We start from the raw sequence: 23481 nt of genomic DNA, 5'->3' as shown, positions 1-23481 counted from the left end.
AAGTTTATGTTCTCATCAAAAAATCCGATTCGCTAATTTTATGTTTTCTCGACGTTTCAAGCCATTCTGAATCGAATGAGACCAACATTTGGAAAAAGTATGTGTGTGTGTGTGTATGTGTGTGTGTATGTGTGCGTGTATGTGAACAGATTTTTTGCCGTAAATCGACGTTTTCTCAAAAACGGCTGGACTGATTTCAAAAATTGAAAAGCCATTCGATGTATCTCGATGAGGACTAAGGTTTTTGAGTTTTGTGCGACAATCGGCCGGGCCGTTTCTTTGTAAATCGCAGAAAATTTTTTCGTCCACGTTTTAGCCCGCAATTCTGAATCGATTCTGAAAATTCAAAAACCGTTCGAAAGATATTGGTTGGGAATCGTGCTGATTAGTTTTTGGTAAAGATCGGCCGGGTAGGTTTCTTGTAATAAATTTAAAAAAAATAAATTCGACGATTTTTATGTTTTTTTTGACGATAGATATCATAGTCTTCTAGATCATACTAAAATATTACCGCCCCACGACAACTCGTTTAGCTTTAGAAATTCGTCAAAGTTTGCAAAAATCGGTATCGTTTTTTTGGCATTTGTCAAAATTAGACTTTTCATCGACGTTTGCTCAAAAACGCCTGAACCGATTTCAGAAAGTTAAAAGCCATTCGATGTATCTCAATGAGCCCTATAGTTTGTCAGTTTTGTGAGACGATCTGCCAAGCCGTTTCTTTGTAATTTGGAAAAAGTGTTAAACCATTTGTCCACATTTAAGCTCATACTACCGAATCGATTTTAAAAAATCAAAAACTGTTCGAAAGATATTAGTTGGGAATGACACTGATTAGTTTTAGGTGAAAATCTACCGAACCGTTTTCTTGTAATTATCTTTTGAAAAAAAAATTTAAGCCGATTTTTATGGAACTTTTTTTTGCGATATATATCATGGTCTTATAGAACTTACTGAAATATTACGGCCTTACGACAAGTAGTTTAATTTTAAAAAATCATCAAAATTTGAGAAAATAAGTAGTTCTTTCGATATTTGTTAAAATTAAAATTAGATGAATTACTTGGTATAACGTTAGAGTACTTGGTATTAATAAACCATTAAAGTCCTACGAAAACTGATTAAAATATAAAAATCGAAAATTTGCTTTAAGAAAATACTCTGAGTCAAAGTGTTTGTTCGTTTTCAATTATGTGTAATAAATCCACTCGGAATACTTCTAATCACTCATAAATTAATTTGTTTATTATTGATTAAGTCGATTATTTACACATATCGGGAAGTTTATGTAACTTGTCTCAAGGCTAAATACCAATACCAACTAGTTTAAATTTCCAGCAGTTTTCCTTAAAATCATATTGTAATTTAAGGCAAGGTTTGAAGTGGATAAAAACAAAATATGGGGCCGATTTGAAGATCATCCGTTTGTCTATGAAAAACTACCTTGATATTTTGGAACGGGCTATCAATAATGGAGACACTGTTCTTCTCGAAAATATTTTTGAGGTAAAAAATAGATACTACACTAATTTTCCATTTACCACTTGCTTTTATTATATATAATATATAATAATGTTTATGATATCTATTTTTCTTTTACAGACGGTGGACGCCGTCCTGAATCCACTTCTGGGCAGAATGCTGGTGAAGAAGGGACGTTGTGTTAAAATCGGCGACAAAGAAGTCGATTTCAATAAAAATTTCAGGCTGATCATGCAGACCAAGTTGGCAAATCCTCATTATAAACCCGAGATGCAGGCGCAGGCCACTCTTATCAACTTTACTGTCACCAGAGACGGGTGAGATAATTGAAATAAACAATTATCATGAATAATATTCTTATATATAAAAATGGATCGCAAAATGTGTTGGTAAGCGCATAACTCAACAACGCCTAGACCAATTTGGCCAATTCTTTAAATGTTTGTTGAAGTCCAAGCCTAGTTCTTACGGCGAGAAAAAATCGAATAATTGCCGGAGAAACCCTAAAAACAGCTCTTTTCATTTTCACATACAAACGTTTTCTAACTAAAACGTAGAATCGATTTGAGCTTTATTGCTATTATATACGGTTCATATCAAATTACAAGCACTCACTGTATACTCCTCCTAAACTATTATTCGGATTTTGATAAATCTTTCTGAAATTTGTTAAGGAATTTTTCTAGGATATATGTGATTATAAAGTACTGGGACGTATGTTCAATATTGTAGAAATAAATGGAAAAAATTGCAAAAAACGAAATGTCATTGTTTGCATTGAAAACGAATGAAAACTATCATTTGCCAAAAATTTCAATTTACTTAGGAACCTAGACAATATTAGAATTTGTATCAGTGGCGGATCCAGCTTTGGCGCCAGGGGGGTCACATAATTAAATTATGTATAGAACATATATTCGCAATACGATCAGAAAATCCTTAAATTTTAGGAGCCTTTGACTTCGTAACAAAATACATAAATAAAATCTTTATAAAGTAAATTTATTGCAGATTTAGTGTTTTATCTAAGTCTTAAGACAGGCTCAGGGGAGGTCATGACCCCCCTGACCCACCCTCTGGATCCGCCACTGATTTGTATAATAAATTTATGATTATGACTAAGAAAAATGAAATGCCTACATTATTGTTGACGAAAAGCAGCTGAGATGTGCCAGAAATTAAAATAATATAAAATACAGTATATGTATGGCAGATTGAATGATACACATATGAACAGGATATGACAAATTAATTTACTTAAAAAATGAATTTAAGTATTAATCAGGGTCGGCCCTACCTTTAATGCGATGCGTGCGAGAAATACAAGCGCACGCCTTAGGGGGCGCCAACACAAGATTCGGATATTAAATTTTCAATATAGTTTTTTTTTTCAATGTACAATTTCTTTGCATCTTTTACTAATCTTTGCACAATATTTTTAGAATATTTTAAAAATTTTATTTTAAAGACTTCAATTTCCAATATAGTGCGGAAATTGAGACTCATCATTTTATTTAAAGCAGTTCTACATTTAACATCGCTCATATTATAAATGTATATGCATTTTGGCGTGAAGAGTAATTTGAAAAACAATATATATTATTTTTAGATAAACGGTAAATATTAGCATATTATATTAAAAAATTGTAGATATGGGTACAGGACAACGTCTGTCGGGTCAGTATATAAATAAATTTGTATCTATTTCTTCTAGGTTGGAAGAGCAGCTTCTGGCCGAAGTCGTGAAGGCCGAACGTCCTGATCTGGAGGCCCTAAAATCTGATCTGACGACCCAGCAGAATTTGTTCAAGATTACATTGAAATTCTTAGAAGACGATCTATTATCTCGTCTTTCCAGCGCCGGTGCCAATGTCTTAGAAGATAGTGCTCTGGTCATTAATTTGGAAACAACAAAGAAAACCGCTGAAGAAATCGTCATCAAGGTCGAGGAGGCGAAAATTACATCGGCTAAGATTGATGAGGCTAGGGAACAGTACAGGTGAATAAATAATACATACATCAATCAAATGAAGATGATCTATTTTCTATATGTTATTAATTTTATAGACCAGCTGCTTGTCGTGCATCCATCCTTTACTTCATTCTGAATGAGTTGTACAAAATCAACATGATGTATCAGTTTTCTTTGAAAGCATTCAGGTTTGTTTTATTTATTTATTAAATTCCCGAAGGAAAAGTTTGTTTTTATAAAAAAATCCGATTCGCTAATTTTATGTTTTCTCGACGTTTCAAACCATTCTGAATGGAATGAGACCAAATTTGGAAAAAGTATGTGTGTGTGTGTATGCGTGTGTGTGAACAGATTTTTTGCTGTAAATCGACGTTTTCTCAAAAACGAATTCAAAAATTTAAAAGCCATTAGATGTATCTCGATGAGGACTATTGTTTGTCATTTTGTGCGACGATCTTTGAAAAATTTTTCGTCCACGTTTTAGCCCGCAATTTTGAAAATTCAAAAACCGTTCGAAAGATATTGGTTGGGAATCGTGCTGATTAGTTTTTGGTAAAGATCGGCCGGGTTTTCTTGTAATAAAGATTTAAAAAAAAAAAATTTCACATTTTTTATGATTTTTTTTTGACGGTAGATATCATAGTCTTCTAGATCATACTAAAATATTACCGCCCTACAACGACTCGTTTAGCTTTAAAAATTTGTCAAAGTTTGCAAAAATTGCTATCGTTTTTATGGCATTTGTCAAAATTAGACCTTTCATCGAAGTTTGCTCAAAAACGCCTGAACCGATTTCATAAATTTAAAAGCCATTCGATGTATCTCAATGAGCACTATAGTTTGTCAGTTTGGTGAGACGATCGGCCGAGCCGTTTCTTTGCAATTTGAAAAAGAGTGTTAAACCTTTCGTCCACATTTAAGCTCATACTACCGAACCGATTTTAAAAAATCAAAAACTGTTCGAAAGATATTAGTTGAGAATGATACTGATTAGTTTTAGGTGAAAATCTACCGAGCCGTTTTCTTGTAATTAACTATTGAAAAAAAAATTAAGCCGATTTTTATAGAATTTTTTTTAGCGATATATATCATGGTCTTATAGAACTTACTGAATTATTACGGCCTTACAAAAGTAGTTTAATTTTAAAAAGTCATCAAAATTTGAGAAAATGAGCAGTTTTTTTTGACGTTAGCTAAAATTAAAATTAGTTAAAAAGCAATAATAAGCCAGAAAGATCCCTTTGATTTTTATCTATATGCTTCTAACGTATCTTTTATTCTTTTTGAGATATAATGAAAATATAAAACAATATATATTTTTCCTAGAATACTTTATGTGATACCGATTTATTCAGATTTTCATTGACATAATTTTGTTTATTACATGATTTTCGTTAAAATATATATTTTAGGAGATATTTGCAAAAAAACGCCAAAAATATATGAATCTTTAGTGGCCAGTAACTTGAAAAGTATTAGTTTTTTTGAAAAACTATAAAAGACATTTTTTCTTATAATTAGTTCTTCTATCGATTTCCGACGTTATTTTGAAAAAATGTAATTACACAATTGAGAAGGGGTGTCATGTTATGGCGCAACCCGAATTGTTTTCACTTTTGAACTTGAGTGTAAGATGAACCTAATTCCAAAATTTCATTCAATTCGGAGCACAGTAAAAAAAATCAGAGGTTATACCCTTTTTTCTTCTCCGTTTACTGCACTAATAATAATTGTTGATTTTTGAAAATACTCCGAGTAAACGTGTTCATTCGTTTTCAATTATCTGTAATAAATCCACTCATAAATTAATTAATTTTTTATTGATTAAGTCAATTATTTACACATATCGGGAAGTTTATGTAACTTGCCTCAAGGCAAAATACCAATACCAACTAGTTTATTAAATATTTTCACTAGCAAATATTTGTAATATTTTTTTACCACAGTGTCGTGTTTCTGAGGGCTATCGCCAAAACACCACCAGCAGAGACTTTGGAGGAGAAAGTGGAAAATCTTTTGGAGTCCATCACCCATGCTGTGTACATGTACACAACCCGAGGACTTTTTGAACGTGATAAATTGACTTTTATGGCACAGGTCGTGATACAGGTAATAAAAATTGAAGCCATACTTTTATATTTGTTTTATTTATCAAGCCCTGCACATAGCTTGATCTATGAATCATTTTCTTTTTATGTGAACGTTAATGCAATGATCATCATCAATATTACGAGGTAATAAATAACCATATTATTAATGTCAACAGGCACATTTATAATTTGGCCAAACATTCCAAATTGTCCATTTGCATGTCGCAATCGTCTAATTTGCATGAAACACAACCTAGGTGAAATTAATCTTTCAAATACAGTATCTAGTTTAGGTAGATAATTTGGTATAGGTGGAAAAACAAACCCGTTAAATTTACACAATAGTGGGAATTTTACCCGAATTTATTGTCTTTCGACAAGTTTAACATCCAACTTGATTATTTGAATTAATATTCAGAAAACCATTATTAAGAATTTGTTTTTGAGCATCATTTGATATTTCTAAGTCACTTTGAAACCAAAGTCGATCACGCACAAAACATACATAGCCAAAGCTATCATTTGTAAATTGTTTTTCAAACAATTTTCGTGCATTCCTAAACAAATTGAAGGGTTTATATGGAAGTTCAAATACTTCATTTGACTCTTGCAAAAGATCTTGTCACATTATTAGTCACAATATATGCAGAATCATTAATTTGCAAATGACGTGATGTAGTTGCTGTATCAGAAAAAGTTACAGCAGTACTTTCATCTAAAAAGATAAGAGAATAATATGTTTAAATGTGAATAGTTGAAATGTTTTTCAGGAGTAAAATAGCGAAAAAAGATTTTTACTTATGTCAATGATTTTCTAATAAATTGACAGTAACCGATTATTTTCCTGCAGTTGTTTTCTTTGACTATGTAATCTTGATCTTTGTAAGTTTGTAAGAGGCTTTGAACCTACATCAATATTTATAATTACTATTATAGTGAATTAAAATTAGTCTACATAGCCATCATAAAAGAGAAACATGTAAACTTTCTCTAAATTTCCAATCAAGAATTATTGTTTTCACAATTTCACTTATCATGTAATTGTGTTCGTAGAACTTCATGTAATTGAAATTAACATACGTTTATTGACTACTTGTTTGTTTTGACTAGGGTTTGTCGGTTTTCAAAAGCCGGTTTTAAAAACCGGTTTTTTGGCGAAAATTATGGAATTCGAAAACCGTTTTCTTAGTGAAAAAAGTTGGTTTTCACTTTATAAATGGAAAATGACAAATATAGCCAAATATAAAAGATAGTTGAAAGCGTTTTGATTCTTGAAATCATATCGTTTCAATATCATTTGATATCTTATCAGTCTGCAATGGTTTCCAGTAAGGTTTTGTATATAATAATTTAGATTTTTATACCAGTGTATATATTAATTTAAATCAGTGTGACTTCTTCTTGAAGAAGTAACTTTCTCTACTCAAACTCAAAAAAGAGTTTTAATCCCTAGAAGCCACAAATTAAAGAACAAAAAACTTAGAATTATTATATCAGGCTTTAGAAACAACAACAAAGTATGAGAGTATTTTCTATTTCAGGAAATTTTGTGAGTAAACAAAGGACACGTCTAAGTAGCAATTCGATAGACATTCTCAATTTTTTTTAAATCATATTTTATTAAACAAAAAACAATTAGAATGTTTAAAATTAATTAATTAAAATTACTCGGAACAGAAATATAAGCTTAGCTTAATTGTTTTTAAAACTAAAATTGATATTAACAAGTATGTATCAACATGTATCAAACATTTTTTTATTTTTTTTATTTAATGAATTTTTTTATTTAAAAATGTATTATTTTTATTTATTCGAAAACTTTTCTTTCACTATCATAAAAATATTTTCATTCCTATATGTGAAAATGATGCATGAATAACGAATAATTATTTTCAAAGTATTTTTAATCAAGATGAACTATTATTTTTTAGTTCTACTAATTAAAATTAAAATAATTTTGTTTACTATCTATAAAATTGAACAATAAATAAATTAAGTCAAATACTATTCTAAATTACACTAAATTTGCGGATAAATTACAGAATATTCGAGCAAAAATTTATTTTCTATATAAAATTCGAAAACCGGTTAAAACCGGTTTTTTAGTAAAATTAAATTTCGAAAGCCGGTTTTCTGAAATGTCGGTTTTTGTAAAACCCTAGTTTTGACTATTTCGCTGGCGATACAGTTTCATTCTTTGAGCAACTGTAGCATATCTGTCTTGCCTATAAAAATATTTTCCGTTTTAGTAATAATCTCAAAGGTATAAAGTAACCTCGAAAATTTCGAATAATACAAATTTCTTCAATAAACTTACGTTTCTTACGCAGCGCAGATTTTTTATTTGTTTCATTATTTGCACTACAATTATTTATGGGGGACGGGATAAAATATTTTTCCGATCCAGACATTTTTTATACTATTATTCAATATTGACGACTTATACTATTATTTAACTTTAAAATGTTTTAACATAAAATCGGAAGATGAACAATATGCTTCACGCTTTCGGTGACGTACGCTCGTATAAAGTCACGCATCAGAATCGACCCGTATAGAAATGATCTCATCGAGAGCGAATGACGAATCATTGGCACTTGACCTTGCCGTAACAATTTCCGTTGCAAGAAGTTTTACTGCAATAAATAAATTATAACTGGTGACATGAACTGAAAATGCAAACAAATTCTGTTTTTTCCTGTAGATTGAATTGAATGCCAAGACTATCGAACCAGCAGAACTGGATTTCCTGCTAAGATTTCCAGCAGTTGCAACCGAGAGTGTACCTGTAGACTTTTTATCGAATTTACTTTGGGGAGGTGTTAAATTGTTATCGAACATGACAGAGTTTGCAAATTTGGACAAAGACATCGAGGGAGCTGCAAAGAGGTGATCTACAGACAACCTTAATATCATATTTTGAAACAGCAAAAATTTCAATTATTTTTTGCAGTAAATAAGCTCTATTCTATTTTTTATTATTTTTTTTTTAATTATTAATTTTATTTTCAGGTGGAAGAAGTTTGTGGAAAGCGAGGCACCAGAAAAGGAAAAATTGCCGCAGGAATGGAAAAACAAACAGCCCCTACAAAGACTTTGCATTATGAGGACTTTAAGACCTGACAGGATGTGCTATGCTACATCGTAATAAAATTTTTATTATTAATAAAAAACAATAACAAAAATCTTAGGGGCGTCCATTAATCACGTGATCGATTTTCTAATGATTTTTAGACCCCCCTCCCCCTTGTTGATACGTGTTGATATTAAAAATTACTACCCCGTTACGAGAAAAAATCGTAAATTTTTGATTTTTTTTAACTGTTTGAATTTTTTTAAAACAAATCCAGTAAAAAATAAATGTACGTGATATCTTACTATATCTAACCCTCCCCCAAAAACCTCTCGTGGTTAATGGATGCCCCCTTATATCGAAAAAGATAGTATAAACTTATGATGTATGCTTATTTGAAAATTTAAAATAGTTGATATTGGTATTTTGCCTTGAGGCAAGTTACATGAACTTCCCGATATGTGTAAATAATCGACTTAATCAATAAAAAATAATTTAATGTATGAGCCATTAAAAGTATTCCGAGTGGATTTATTACACATAATTGAAAACGAACGAACACGTTAACTCGGAGTATTTTCTTAAAGCAAATTTTCAATAATTTTTATAATTGAACCAGTTTCCTTAGGATTTTAATGGTTTATTATGTTTATTAAGACCAAGTACTCTATCGTTATACCGAGTAATTCATCTAATTTTAATTTTAACAAACGTCAAAAAAACTACTCATTTTCTTAAAATTTGGTGAATTTTTTAAATTAAACTACTTGTCGTTAAGGCGTAATATTTCAATAAATTGTATAAGACCGAGTTATATATCGCCAAAAAAGTTCCATAAAAATAGGCTTAATTTTTTTTTTTCAACAGTTAATTACAAGAAAACGGCTCCGTAGATTTTCACCTAAAACTAATCAGTATCATTCCCAACTAATATCTTTCGAACAGTTTCTGATTTTTCAAAATCGATTCGGTAGAATGAGCTTAAATGTGGACGAAAAGTTTAACACTTTTTTCCAAATTTCAAAGAAATGGCTCGGTCGATCGTCGCACAAAAGTGACAAGCGATAGTCCTCATCGAGATACATCAAATGGCTTTTAAATTTCTGAAATCGGTTCAGGCGTTTTGGAGAAAACGTCGATCAAAGGTCTAATTTTGACAAACGCCAAAAGAACGATACTAATTTTTGCAAACTTTGATGAATTTTTAAAGCTGAACCAGTTGTCGTAGGGCCGTAATATTTTAGTATGATCTAGAAGACTATGGTATCTACGTCAAAAAAATAATAATGAAAATCGTCGAAATTTTTTTTTTTTAAACTTCATTACAAGAAAACGGCCCCGCCGATCTTTACCAAAAACTAATCAGCACGATTCCCAGCCAATATCTTTCGAACGGTTTTTGAATTTTCAAAATCGATTAAGAATTGCTGGCTAATGGCTTGAAACGTCGAGAAAACATAAAATTAGCGAATCGGATTTTTTGATGAAAACATAAACTTCTCCTTCGGGAAGTTAAAAAATACATTAAATTTTTATTTGTAAATTTCTCACTTAAATTCTGAATATTATTATTATTTATAGTGGTTACATTGAGGAACGTCTTGGTCCAAAGTTTGTAGACGCTCGAACCTTGGACTTTCCAACATCGTATGAAGAAATGAGCAACATCACACCCATGTTTTTTATATTGTCACCTGGATCTAATCCCTTAAAGGCAAATAACTTTATACATACATATATATATACACCTAAGTCTGTTTTTACATGGTAGATTGGTTCCAGAAGAAGCCGCGTAAAAAAAAAAACGTGTAAAAAAAGACATTGATCTTATACAAAAATGGGTGATTTGTTCCTAATCTCTAAAACCTATTAAAATTAGTAAAAAACAAGAATTTTCAAGAACAAGAATTAAATTAGTGCTATTCACATTTGCTTTGACCAGTAAAAATTGTTTGTACGCGCTAAAGGGGAATTCACTTAAATCTTTAAGCTAGTGTTCGCAAACTATCGATACTATCGATGGTTTCAGACTTTTTTCTTTCATAAATACTTTTTTGTGATATGAACATACTTCGCAAAAATTAAATTTGACAAAAAAATTTAAGTACATAAAATTTCAAATCGTGCTAAATGGAATAAAATCGTGTAAAAAAATTAAAAATATTCAATTTTCAAACCGTGTACAAAAAGACCGTGTAAAAACAGATTTAGGTGTATATATATATATATATATATATATATATATATACATATGTATTCGATGCTAATAAATTGATTTATTATAATCCCTCTTCTTCTCAGGATGTTGAAAGTCATGGCAAAAAGCTGAAATTCATGACCGATTTACAAAATTTCCACGTTGTATCGTTGGGCCAGGGCCAGGAGGTGGTGGCAGAAAGTGCCATCGAGATTGGTGCCAAATTTGGACAGTGGGTTATGTTGCAGAATGTGCATTTGGTTGCCAAGTGGTTGCCAACGCTGGAGAAGAAGATGGAGCAGACGTTTGAGAAGAGCCACGAGAATTATAGGTAAATGGAAGAAAATGTTAAATTGTATGACTAACAGAATGAATAACAGTTTTTACTTCCTAATCGAGATTTTCTTTATTTATGAAATACATATTATTTTTGCTGACTATATTTTTTAATCAGGTTATACATCAGTGCAGAACCAGCTATGAGTGCTGAATACCACATACTTCCTCAAGGTGTACTAGAGTCATCGATAAAGGTTCTTTTTTTCTCATTCTAATTCCATAAATGGTTATACTTCATTAAAAACACTTTATTATTGATGTATCGTTATAAAACAACTGGCAACATTAGACCATTCATGTACGATTAATGATTAAATTTATATTTATATTTATACTGATGGAATTGTTTATTGCATATTGTTCAATATGCAAGGCTTTTTTATTTGAATTCGCAAATATATATTTAAAATGTATGTAATTTAGTTGTTATTATCCTTTTAGGTGACCAATGAAGCCCCCACGGGTATGTTTGCAAATTTACACAAGGCCCTGGACAATTTCAACCAGGAGACTCTGGAGATGTGCAGCAAAGAGGCCGAATTCAAGGCGATTTTATTCGCATTATGCTATTTTCATGCAGTTGTCTGCGAACGAGGAAAATTTGGAGCACAAGGATGGAACAGGTAAAAGATATTAAAATATTGTAATAATTTTTGAAAAAAAGATATAAATCACGAAATAAAAAATATATATCATCAGGGAGTATGAGCGATTGCGGCCTGGTGTTGCTTTTATTGGTGTTTATTGTAGTCTAATAAATATTTGTATGTTGACGGAATATCCGTGTTGTTTTATTGATTTATTAGTAAGTTAGCTTAAAATATAAATATTTTTATTTTTTTTTATTTTAGAAACTACCCTTTCAATGTCGGAGATTTGACGATCAGTGTGTACGTGTTGTATAATTATTTAGAAAATAATGCCAAAGTGCCATGGGAAGATCTACGATATTTATTCGGTGAGTAGTGGAAAGTAGTTTCATTAAATACTATAAAAGACAATCTGAACAGATTACAACTAATATATATATATATATATATATATATATATATATATATATATATATATATATATATAAAGCGAGAGGTTTTTCTTCAGATGGTGAAATATGATAAAATTGTTTCTTGAGCATCCATCCAGTAATCAAAAAACAGTTTTTTTGAAAAATGTTTTTATTCAGAGAACATACGTTTTGGGTCTTGATTTGACCCATCTTCTGTGCTACAATTAAATATTTCAGGGTTACAAATTAAAACAATATAAAAAATACATAATTTCAGACAAAAATAAATAAAACCATGTAAAAAAACACATAAATCTAACCAATTTAATAAATTAGTTTTAAAAACGAATGAATATTGTGAAAGAATATATGAAAAGTATATATGAAAAACAACCATAAAATAAACAAATGTAAAGAAACTCACCATATAACTAAATTTGAAAAATAACACAAAAACACACAAAATATTGCACGAAAAAATAAATATAAAGTAAAAAATTGATAATACGTCGAGTTATGATAAATTTAAAAAATTGTAAAATTAAAATAAATAATATATTTTATTATAAAAAAGCTTATTCCACATGAACATGTTGTCAGCTTGGAATATGTATGTAGTTTTTTGATTACTGGATGGATGCCCAAGAAACAATTTTATCATATATATATATATATATATATATATATATATATACATTGGTTAACATTAGTTACATTGGTGAAAGTTTCCAATATATATACAAGAGGGTAAATCAACATATATATAATTCTAGAAACCCAAATCAATTCAAAACGATGCTTTCAGAACATATGATAAACCTGAATCACACTTTTAACATGTCAAATCCTTCCATCCTAACATTGAAAAAAATTGTGATCTTAGAAAGATAGTTGAGTCTTTACTTATATCCCTGAATATATATATATATATTATTCATGAAAAGTAATTCTATACAGTTTTAGAATATTTTGTTCGTTATATTTCTTCTCTGTTTCTCTTTCCCCTTTTGTTTCTCACAACCCGCTCCCACTCCTTCACTACACTTGCTTTGTAACCTTGATCAGTGTCCACAATGCACCGCTATTAATAACACAAAATATAGGAGGGCGATATGTGCTCCTTCAATTTCTCGTTTGTTAATATAATAGTATATTATTATTTTACACAAATTTAGTGTTTAATCAATTTTACATCAGAATTAATTTTTTCTGTTGTTTTTCCTGGTTTGGTATGTATAATTTCCTCCTTTTTTATATATTTATATTTATCATCAACTTTGTATTTATGTCATATGTTTTTTAGATTACTGAATGATAACACATCAAGTGTCGAAACGTTTTAATGGAATAAATAATTTTGTTATTTAATCTTTTTTAATTCGACGATTGGGCTGCAAAAATACAGGCTAAACAACAAAAAATTGATTATGATGTCTATTCATAAATTTTATTTTTATTATCCCAGGTGAAATAATGTATGGTGGACACATCACAGACGACTGGGACAGACGTCTGGCTCGAACCTACCTTTTGGAATTTATGCAGCCCGAATTGACCGAAGGCGAACTGAATTTTGCTGTTGGATTCCGTGCACCACCCAACACCGATTACAAGTAAATGATTTAGGGACGGATTCTGCCGCACAATAGAAAATGTTATGGCAAGGCCATGTTATGCTCCAACTTGCATACATTATAGTAATGAATCATACTGAATACTGTCGAAATATTATGTATTTGCTCTTCATTTGGGCGTTTTTCACATAAACTGCAAAATCACTCGTATGTTATGAAGCCGAGTCAGAAAGACCCTGCTATCTAACATCGTTTTTTGACATTTGTGCAGTTTCTAGATTATGTTTTCTATCTGACAACCTGAGAAATACACTTGCTTGCTCAGCAACCACATGGCTTTTGTCAATATTTATTTTTATTGGAAAGTTCTTCATAACATGGCCTTGCCATAACATTTTTCTGTTATGCGGCAGAATCGGTCCCTTAATTTTTTTTCTTTTTTTTTACAGAGGTTACCACGAATACATTGATGATGCCCTTCCGCCTGAATCACCATACTTATATGGTTTGCACCCGAATGCAGAAATTGGGTTCTTGAGCACAAAGTCTGAGAAAATGTTCAAAACTATATTTGAATTGCAACCGAGGGATTCTGGAGGCGGTGAGGCTGGTGGAGTATCCAAGGAGGAAAAGGTAATAAATACATGCGATACTTTGGTATTAATAATTTATATTAACCATTTCTTTCCTTTAGGTGAAGACTGTGATAGAAGACATAATGGACAAGATACCAGACGAGTTCAATATTCAGGAACTGATGAGCAAGGCTGAAGATTTAACTCCGTATGTTATTGTAGCTTTCCAGGAATGTGAACGAATGAACATACTGATGGGAGAAATCAGACGCAGTCTTGTGGAACTGGAATTGGGTTTGAAGGGCGAGTTGACTATAACTAAAGACATGGAGGATTTGATGGAATGCTTGTCCTTTGATGAGGTTCCTGCCAGCTGGACCAAACGAGCATATCCGAGTATGCTCATGTTGGGAGGATGGTTTGCAGATTTGCTACTTAGGCTGAAAGAACTAGAGGTAAAATGATAATGGTCAATATTATAATAGAATCATTTTACTTAATTCTTCACTTATTTCTCTTTTCAAGAGTTATCTTCATAATCATAAACAGTTTGTCTATCTTAATGGATTCTTTAGCAACATTGAAAATATAAGTTCAGGTGTTCCTCAGGGATCCATTCTTGGTCCACTACTATTTATCATTTTTATTAATGACATTTCTGATATTATTAGCTGTTCACATTTATTATTTGCAGATGATCTCGAACTATATCTCAAAATAAATTCTATTGATGACTGCTTATTATTACAGTCTCAACTTGACTCTTTCCACTCTTGGTGTGTCTATTTCAAATTACATTTAAATATATCAAAGTGTAAAATTCTTAGTTTTTCACATAAGCGCGTTTCAATACATTTTGAATATGAAATTGCTAACACGAGCATTTATAGATGTAATAAAATTTCAGATTTAGGAGTTTTATTTGATTCTGGTTTGTTTTTCACGGATCATATAACTGATATTTGTAATGGAGCACATAAATCTTTAGGTTTGATATTGAGAAATTGAAAAGAATTCAATTCTAACAACGCACTTCTTTGCATGTACTATTCTTTTGTACTTTCAAAATTAGAATATGGTTCGATTTTTTGGTATCCTCATCAAATCAACAACTCTGATGCGATAGAGAAGGTTCAGCGAAAATTTCTGAGATATCTTTATTATAAAACATATAAAATTTACCCTGAACGCATACACTTTACTAAAAGAATTTGGTATTCCTTCCCTTGCCTCAAGTCGATTTATCTGTACAATTATGTTCTTATTTAAATTTTACAATAATTCTATAGACTGTCCTCTTATTCTTAACCAACTATCCTTTAATGTTTCAAGGCTATCTACAATTATTTCTCAATTATCATACTCCTAAATCTAATTCTCTCTTAAATTCGCCCATTTTACTTATGTCCTCTAACTTTAACTTAATAATGAAATAGATATTCACAACAGTTCACCTAATCAAGTAATCTCCATCTGCACAAGTTAACCTTTTATTTTCTTTTCAAATATCTCATTATTTTATCTTATTCTGTTTATAAATAATATTGTTACATTCTGCATTATATGTAATTTTATGTTGAGCATTTTATGTTACTAACTATATATTGTATATTTGTATATATTTTAATTGTTATTCATTATGTACAATAATTATATTTTTGAGTCCTCTTGGAAGAAATCTGTGGGCTATATATTTAAAATAAATAAATAGGTATTTTTTCTAAACAGGGTTGGGCTTCTGATCTAAATCTACCATCGGCAGTCTGGTTGTCTGGTTTTTTCAATCCACAATCATTCCTGACAGCAATTATGCAGCAGACAGCCAGGAAGAACGAGTGGCCTCTGGATAAAATGTGTCTGAATTGTGATGTCACTAAGAAGCAGAGAGAGGAATTCACGTAAATAAATTTGACACAAACAATCAATTTTGGATTTAATTGATCTTTTATATTTATTAACTTCCCGAAGGAAAAGTTTATGTTTTCATCAAAAATTCCGATTCGCTAATTTTATGTTTTCTCGACGTTTCAAGCCATTCTGAATCGAATGAGACCAAATTTGAAAAAAGTATGTGTGTGTGTGTGTGTGTGTGTGTATGTGAACAGATTTTTTGCCGTAAATCGACGTTTTCTCGAAAACGACTGGGCCGATTTAAAAATTTAAAAGCCATTCGATGTATCTCGACGAGGACTAGCGTTTCTTAGTCTTGTGCGACGATCGGCCAAGACGTTTCTGTATAAATCGCAGAAAAGTGAAAAAAATTTCGTCTACGTTTTGCCCGCAATTCTGAACCGATTAAGAAAATTCAATAACCCTTCGAAAGATATTGATTGGGAATCGTGCTGATTAGTTTTTGGTAAAGATCGGCCGGGCCGTTTTCTTGTAATAAAATTAAAAAAAAAAAATTTTCGGCGATTTTTGTTATTATTTTTTTGACGGTAGATGCCATAGTCTTCTAGATCATACTAAAATATTACGGCCCTACGACAATTGGTTTAACTTTGAAAATTCGTCAAAGTTTGCAAAAATTAGTATGGTCTTTTCGGCATTTGTCAAACTTAGAACTTTCATCGACGTTTGCTCAAAAACGCCTGAACCGATTTCAGAAATTCAACAGCCATTTGTTGTATTTCGATGAGGACTATCGTTTATCAGTTTTGTGCGACGATCGGCCGAGCCGTTTTTTTGAAATTTGGAAAAAAGTGTTAAACTTTTCGTCTACATTTAAGCTCATCCTACCGAACCGATTTTAAAAAATCAAAAACTGTTCGAAAGATATTAGTTGGGAATAATACTGATCTAAATCTACCAAGCCGTTTTCTTGTAATTAACTGTTGAAAATGAAATTTAAGCCGATTTTTATGGATTTTTTTTTTTAGCGATATATATCATGGTCTTATAGAACTTACTGTAATATTACGGCCTTACGACAAGTAGTTAAATTTTAAAAAATCATCAAAGTTTGCGAAAATGAGTAGTTTTTTTGACTTTTGTTAAAATTAACACTTTCCACTCGGGAGTCGGACTGCTAGTCGGTACGCTGCACTCGGAATATTATTGTGCTATACATATCTCTCAACTCGGATTTTTTTTTTGTATCGGATTTTTTCAAAATGTGGTAATACTGGTTTTAAATATAGTTATTATGATAATAAAATAAAAAAAATTAAAAATAAATAAATGCGCTCAAAACCATACTATAATGTTTAAAAAATAATTTCTTCTATTATAATGGCTTACAAAATAATAAATCCTGGTAGACAAGGAAACAAAAATTAAATTTAATATGTTACCAAAATTATTACCATTATAATATATAATATATACATATATATATATATATATATATATATATATATATATATATCATCTCCAGTAAAACTTATATCTCAAAAAATTATGGGGTTCATGAGCTAATAAATTAATTTTGTTACATATTTATTATTAAAATTAATAAATTAATCAATAAATTAATGTAATAGTGAATTAATTTCAAAAGAATTAAAAAAAAATTAAATATTTTAAGTTTGCGACGAGACGATTTGCCGCCGGAGCGGCGGCATCCGAGTCGAAAGGGTTAAAATTAGACGATTGACTCACTTGGTATAACGATAGAGTACTTGGTCTTAATATGAACATACTAAATTATTAAATTCCTACAAAAAACTGGTTCAATTATAAAAATTGGTGATTTTTGAAAATTTGCTTTTATAAAATACTCCGAGTTAACGTGTTTGTTCGTTTTCAATCATGTGTAATAAATCCACTCGGAATACTTTTAATTACTCATAAATGAATTTATTTTTTATTGATTAAGTCGATTATTTACACATATCGGAAAGTTCATGTAACTTGCCTCAAGGCTAAATACCAAACCAACTAGTTATTTTTTTATTTTAGCTCAGCCCCTCGAGAAGGTGCCTATATCCACGGTTTATACATGGAAGGCGCTCGATGGGACACATCTGTAAACGGCATAGTTGATGCTAAAATGAAAGATTTATTCCCGTTGATGCCAGTGGTTTATGTTAAAGCCATCACTCAAGATAAACAGGTAATATTTAGAAACCCAGTTATAATTTTGATTAAAATTTAATCTATTACCACTGTTTTTTATTAGGAAACCAGAAACGTCTACGAGTGTCCTTTATACAAAACCCGAGAAAGAGGACCCACATACGTCTGGACTTTTAATTTAAAGACGAAAGAGAAGCCTACAAAATGGACAATGGGAGGTGTTGCTTTGCTATTGCAGATATGAAAGTATTCTTGCACGATTGGGATTTATTTTGGAACAGAATTTGTCCTTTGGACTAGGATTCAACACTCATCTTCTTGCAAGTACAGAAATTTTGATATTTTGTAATGCATGGTGTGTTTGTTCTGTTTGTATGATTAACAATGTGAGACTGATCTGTAAAAGATTTTATAATAGACGATGAATGCATGTGTGTATTTTTTATTATTGATGATAGAATTATATTAGAGATATTAATTAGTTATTAACTTCCCGCAAGGGTGAGTTATAGCAATCGCAAAAAAATCTAAAATGAAAATTTTTATATATCCTTACGTTTCAAGGGTTTCTGAATACTTTGGCATACCTTATTGTTAGTGTTTTTTTTTAACTTCCCGTAGGATAAGTTATTGTAATGGGCCTAAAATCGGAATTGAAAATTTTTACATTTCTCGACGTTTTGAAGGTTTCTGAACGTTTTGGCATACTTCAGAAAAAATGGATGTGTGTGTGTATGCCTGTATGTATGTACGGATACAATTTTTCGTCCACGTTTTCGGGTATACGGATCAACCGATTTGAATGGTTCAAAAAACATTCGATTCCTATTGATAAGGAGATGTGCTGATTAGTTTTTGGCAAAGGCAGGTCCAGCAGTTACGGAGATAAAGAGCCGAGTGCAGAAAATAGAAATCGAGTTTTTGAGAGAACGGAGCATCCCATTTGAATGATCTAAAAAATATTCAATTAGTAATGATTGGGAGAAGGGGTTATTAGTTTTTAGCAAAGCAGGCCCAGCCATTTCGAAGATACGCAGCTAAATTTACAAAAAATGGTAGATTTAGAGAGAACTAAGCGTCCGATTTAATTGATTCAAAGAACTTTCTGCTTGTCTTAACAAAATAATTGATTTTGGAAAAAAAATTGTTTTTTCAACTTTTTTTTTAATTTTTTGTATATCGAAAATAATTCAGATTTTATTTTCAATTCTGACTATAGTTCTAATATACTTTAAACAAATAATTTCAACTCTGCAATTCAGTTTATATAATTCTTATAAATATTAGACAATGGTACAATATTTATAATAATCTATTTGAAAACATTCAGTATTCCTCGAACATTTTGTTACGGTACGGGAAGTTCCAGCAATTTGCCTTAAGGCACAATGCCACCCACCCCACTAGTTGAATGTTTGATTGGTTTGATTTTTGAAGGACCAATTTGTCATAAAACATTTTAAAAACAACGTTTAATGTTTTAAGTATCATATTGATTGACTTTATTTATTTTATGATGATTTTTTGATTGTTATTTTGTTTTCATTTCATAAATCTGATGCTTTGATTTAGCGTGAACATATGTTTTCTATATCACAATGCCATTACACTACTAGTTTTTTTCTTTACTTTATAAAATTCATTTCCTAAAGTGATTTTATTAGGAATTAAAAAAACATTTCAAAAGATATCGTTTGTAAATCGTTCTGATTAATTTTTTGTAAATATAGGCTAGATCGTTTTTTTTGTAATGGTTAAGATTTTATCTATATAGTTTACGGTTTAAAACGTACATCCTAAAATATTATGTTATTATATAGGCCTACGGAACGTGGTTTAAATATCTACTGAAAATTTATTGTGCAAATCTTAGCACAGACGCAAACCACTAAAGTTAAAGTTGTTATACTAATATTCATTTTTGTTATTACTGCTTATAAAATATTAAATTAATTACGTATACATATATTTAAAATTTGAAATGAAATGAATTTTACTGGAATTTAATTATTTTATAAACTCACCTTTCTTAAATTTTATTTTCCTGGAATTTAATCTTTCTGTTTTTTTTTGAAAATTTATTAATATTATTAATTAATTTAATAATTCAATAATTGTTGATTATTATATTGTTGATAAATCTGGATCGTTTTATTTTTTCTGGAAGATAATTTTTGTGGAATATATATTTTTTCTGGAATATAATTTGTCTAGAATTTTGTTTTTCTACCCACTTTTGTTTTTCTAACCATCAGATCGTTTTAATTTTTGGAGAATATAATTTTGCTGGAATTTAGCTTTTTTTTCAATTCACCTTTTTTACAGTTTAGAGTTAGTTTTTCTAGATTTTAGATAATCCTAGATTTTAGAGTTTAGATAATCCCAGATTTTATAGTTCAGATAATCTTAGATTTCATATTTAAGATAAACCTATTCATAAATTTAATTTTATTTTATTTGATAAATTAAAGTCTAAGTACTTTCAATGGCGTGATCGATTCAAAGTCCAATTTAATATTAATATAATTTTTGTAAATAAATAAATAATAAAAATAGCGATAAATGAGATAGCCTCTTGACTTTTGATAAAAACAAAGTTTAAAATAAATGATGACTTTGTGTTAATTCAAGAGAGATAAATTACAAGTTGTCGAGACGCGTAATATTAATTTTTTTTATTAATAATCATATTAATTATAAAGAGAAAAATTTTCTAATGGCGTTACAATTTTTTTTTAAGTTTTGTCTTTAGACAAATTGCTCGAATTTTTAATTATATAAACAAATGTAAAACAAATAGTAATTATCACCTATTCATAAATTTAATTTTATTTAATTTTATTTGATAAATTAAAGTCTTAAGTCCTTATGATAAGGATAATAATTTCAATGGCGTGATCGATTCAAAGTCCAATTTAATATTAATATAATTTTTGTAAATAAATAAATAATAAAAATAGCGATAAATGAGATAGCCTCTTGACTTTTGATAAAAACAAAGTTTAAAATAAATGATGACTCTGTATTAATTCAAGAGATAAATTACAAGTTCTCGAGACGCTTGTTAGTAAAATTAATTTTTTATTAATAATATAGTAAAGCATATACCGATGATGGTGCATTTTTTTATATTATAAATAAATATCCTAAACGAACTAAGTTTTGTGTATTTAGGCAAATTGGTGGTACTTTCAATTTTATAAACAAATGTAAAAGACTTATCGAGTCTACTATATCTAACTTTTTTTTCAACTAGTTTAAATCGTGTAATAAAATTATTTTCCGTTATTAACCGGAAGAATTTTACTTTCAAATAAATAAAGATAATATTCAGTAGATTTTTTATAGCATTTTCAAAAAAAAAAATTACTGAAGGCGGGCGATCTTGCATAAGATAATTTAAAAAGAGGACTCTACTGACAAACAAATTATCAAACTAAAAAAATAAAATAAGACTCTACTGACGAGTAAATTATCAAATTTTACAACTACATAAACAAAACAGTAGTCTTATATTATTTGAAACGCAAAATTTATACATACTTTTACTTTGAGACGTCGCAAAGTTTCTGCAACTTGCCAAGAGGCAAAATGATACTTTTAGTTTCCGATTTTATCAAAAAATAATTAAAAAATCTGATCACGATGGAATTTTGCGTTTGCTTTGAAACAATTGTGGCCATGAAACAGATTATCGGTTAATAAAAATCTTGTGCCAAATATTTATGCAAATAGAGTAAAAATTACAATAAGTAGACATTATATATATATATATATATATATATATATATATATAATTTTTTGGTTATAGCATATGCAATTATTTTATAACCATTTTAATTACAATAAAGAAATGTTTCGGTTGAATTCGAAATAAATCATGAAGTGATCACAAAGATCGAGTGTCGATACGTCATTTGTTTATTTTGCTATTTATGTGCACATTCAATAGGAGAGACGGGGGTTAAATGTCACACTTTGATGATTGAAAACTTGAGTTATAATTATTTTCATCACAAAACATTTTTGTTTTAAATCTTGGATTTAAATACCACCCGAAATGTTTTCAGAGAAAAAGTTTATATCTTCTCCTTATGATTGCAAGGTCAGAAATTGAAAGTTAAAATTGATAATTAAAAAACATTAGATTTTTTTAAAAGCTTTGAAGAAATTACATTTTTGAGAATTTTGAAATTTTTGAAAAAAATTGACTTGAATTGAACTTGAAAAATTCGATTTTTTTCGTATATTTCCAAATACTTTGGAAGTTTGAACTTTTTATCTTCCCGTAGGGTAAGTTATAGTAATTGCAAAAAAATCTAAAATAAAAAATTTTATATATCTTTACGTTTCAGAGGTTTCTGAACATTTTGACATACCTTAGAAAAAAATGATGTGTGTGTATGTGTGGATACAATTTTTCGTCGACGATTTTGGGAACACGGATCAACCGATTTGAATAATTAAAAAACATTCAATTCGTATTGATAAGGAAGTAGACATGCTGATTAGTTTTTGGCAAAGGCAGGTCTAACCGTTTTGAAGATACGGGGCAAAAGAAGCCAAAAATGGTAATTCACTTTTTGAGAGAACGGACCGTTTTAACAATTTAACCGATTTTAACAATTCAAAAAACATTTTTCTTGTATTGATGAAATGAAAAATTGATTAAATTTTTAGGAAGGCAGGTCTAGCTGTTCCGGAGATCTAATGAAAAAAAAGTGAAAAAATGCCATTTGGCTGACAAAAATTATCCTTAGACACATGTACATCAAATTATCACATATTTTATAGATATTTCACTAATAAGAACAAATTTTGCTTACATTTCTATGGGTTCCGTACTAATGTTTATACATTATACTGCGACGCGGCGCCCACGCGCTTTCATATTTCGTTTGTACGCAGCTAACGTATCGCAAAATATTTCAAAGTATAAGAAAAAAAATTTTTCAAAAAGGTCAATTTTCTTCAAATTTTTGTTTTTTAAATTTTTTTAAAAATTTCATTTTTATTTCAATGTTCTAAAAAATTGAATCTTTCTTAAATAATTTTAATTTTTGGTATGAAAAGTTCTAGCAAATTGCCTTAAGGCACGACGCCATGCACCACTAGTTTTTCAAAAAATTTCAAAGCAATTTTAAATTACGGTTCAGGAAGTT

The 23481-nt window shown here is 29.8% G+C and overlaps 1 protein-coding gene across 1 annotated transcript in view; it reads left to right on the top strand.

Annotated features, from left to right (window-relative positions):
* Positions 1–18563, top strand: part of LOC113370173 (dynein beta chain, ciliary-like) — a 111733-nt gene extending 93170 nt beyond the window's left edge. The window contains exons 71-88 of the mRNA XM_026610849.1: positions 1368–1503; positions 1600–1796; positions 3194–3478; positions 3547–3639; positions 5398–5560; positions 8246–8430; positions 8554–8685; positions 10196–10328; positions 10916–11142; positions 11266–11344; positions 11592–11773; positions 12002–12108; positions 13619–13766; positions 14177–14360; positions 14422–14757; positions 16031–16200; positions 18203–18356; positions 18423–18563. Of these exons, the coding sequence (XP_026466634.1) occupies positions 1368–1503; positions 1600–1796; positions 3194–3478; positions 3547–3639; positions 5398–5560; positions 8246–8430; positions 8554–8685; positions 10196–10328; positions 10916–11142; positions 11266–11344; positions 11592–11773; positions 12002–12108; positions 13619–13766; positions 14177–14360; positions 14422–14757; positions 16031–16200; positions 18203–18356; positions 18423–18563 (3052 nt within the window). The remainder of the gene's footprint in view (positions 1–1367; positions 1504–1599; positions 1797–3193; positions 3479–3546; positions 3640–5397; positions 5561–8245; positions 8431–8553; positions 8686–10195; positions 10329–10915; positions 11143–11265; positions 11345–11591; positions 11774–12001; positions 12109–13618; positions 13767–14176; positions 14361–14421; positions 14758–16030; positions 16201–18202; positions 18357–18422) is intronic.
* Positions 18564–23481: the final 4918 nt, after the last annotated feature.

Source organism: Ctenocephalides felis, unplaced genomic scaffold, assembly GCF_003426905.1.
Source record: "Ctenocephalides felis isolate EL2017-DRISC unplaced genomic scaffold, ASM342690v1 CF-g0.4_SCAFFOLD_00845, whole genome shotgun sequence".
Taxonomy (NCBI): domain Eukaryota; kingdom Metazoa; phylum Arthropoda; class Insecta; order Siphonaptera; family Pulicidae; genus Ctenocephalides; species Ctenocephalides felis.
The sequence above is the reverse complement of the archived record's forward strand: the minus strand, read 5'-3'. Positions and strand labels throughout refer to the sequence as shown.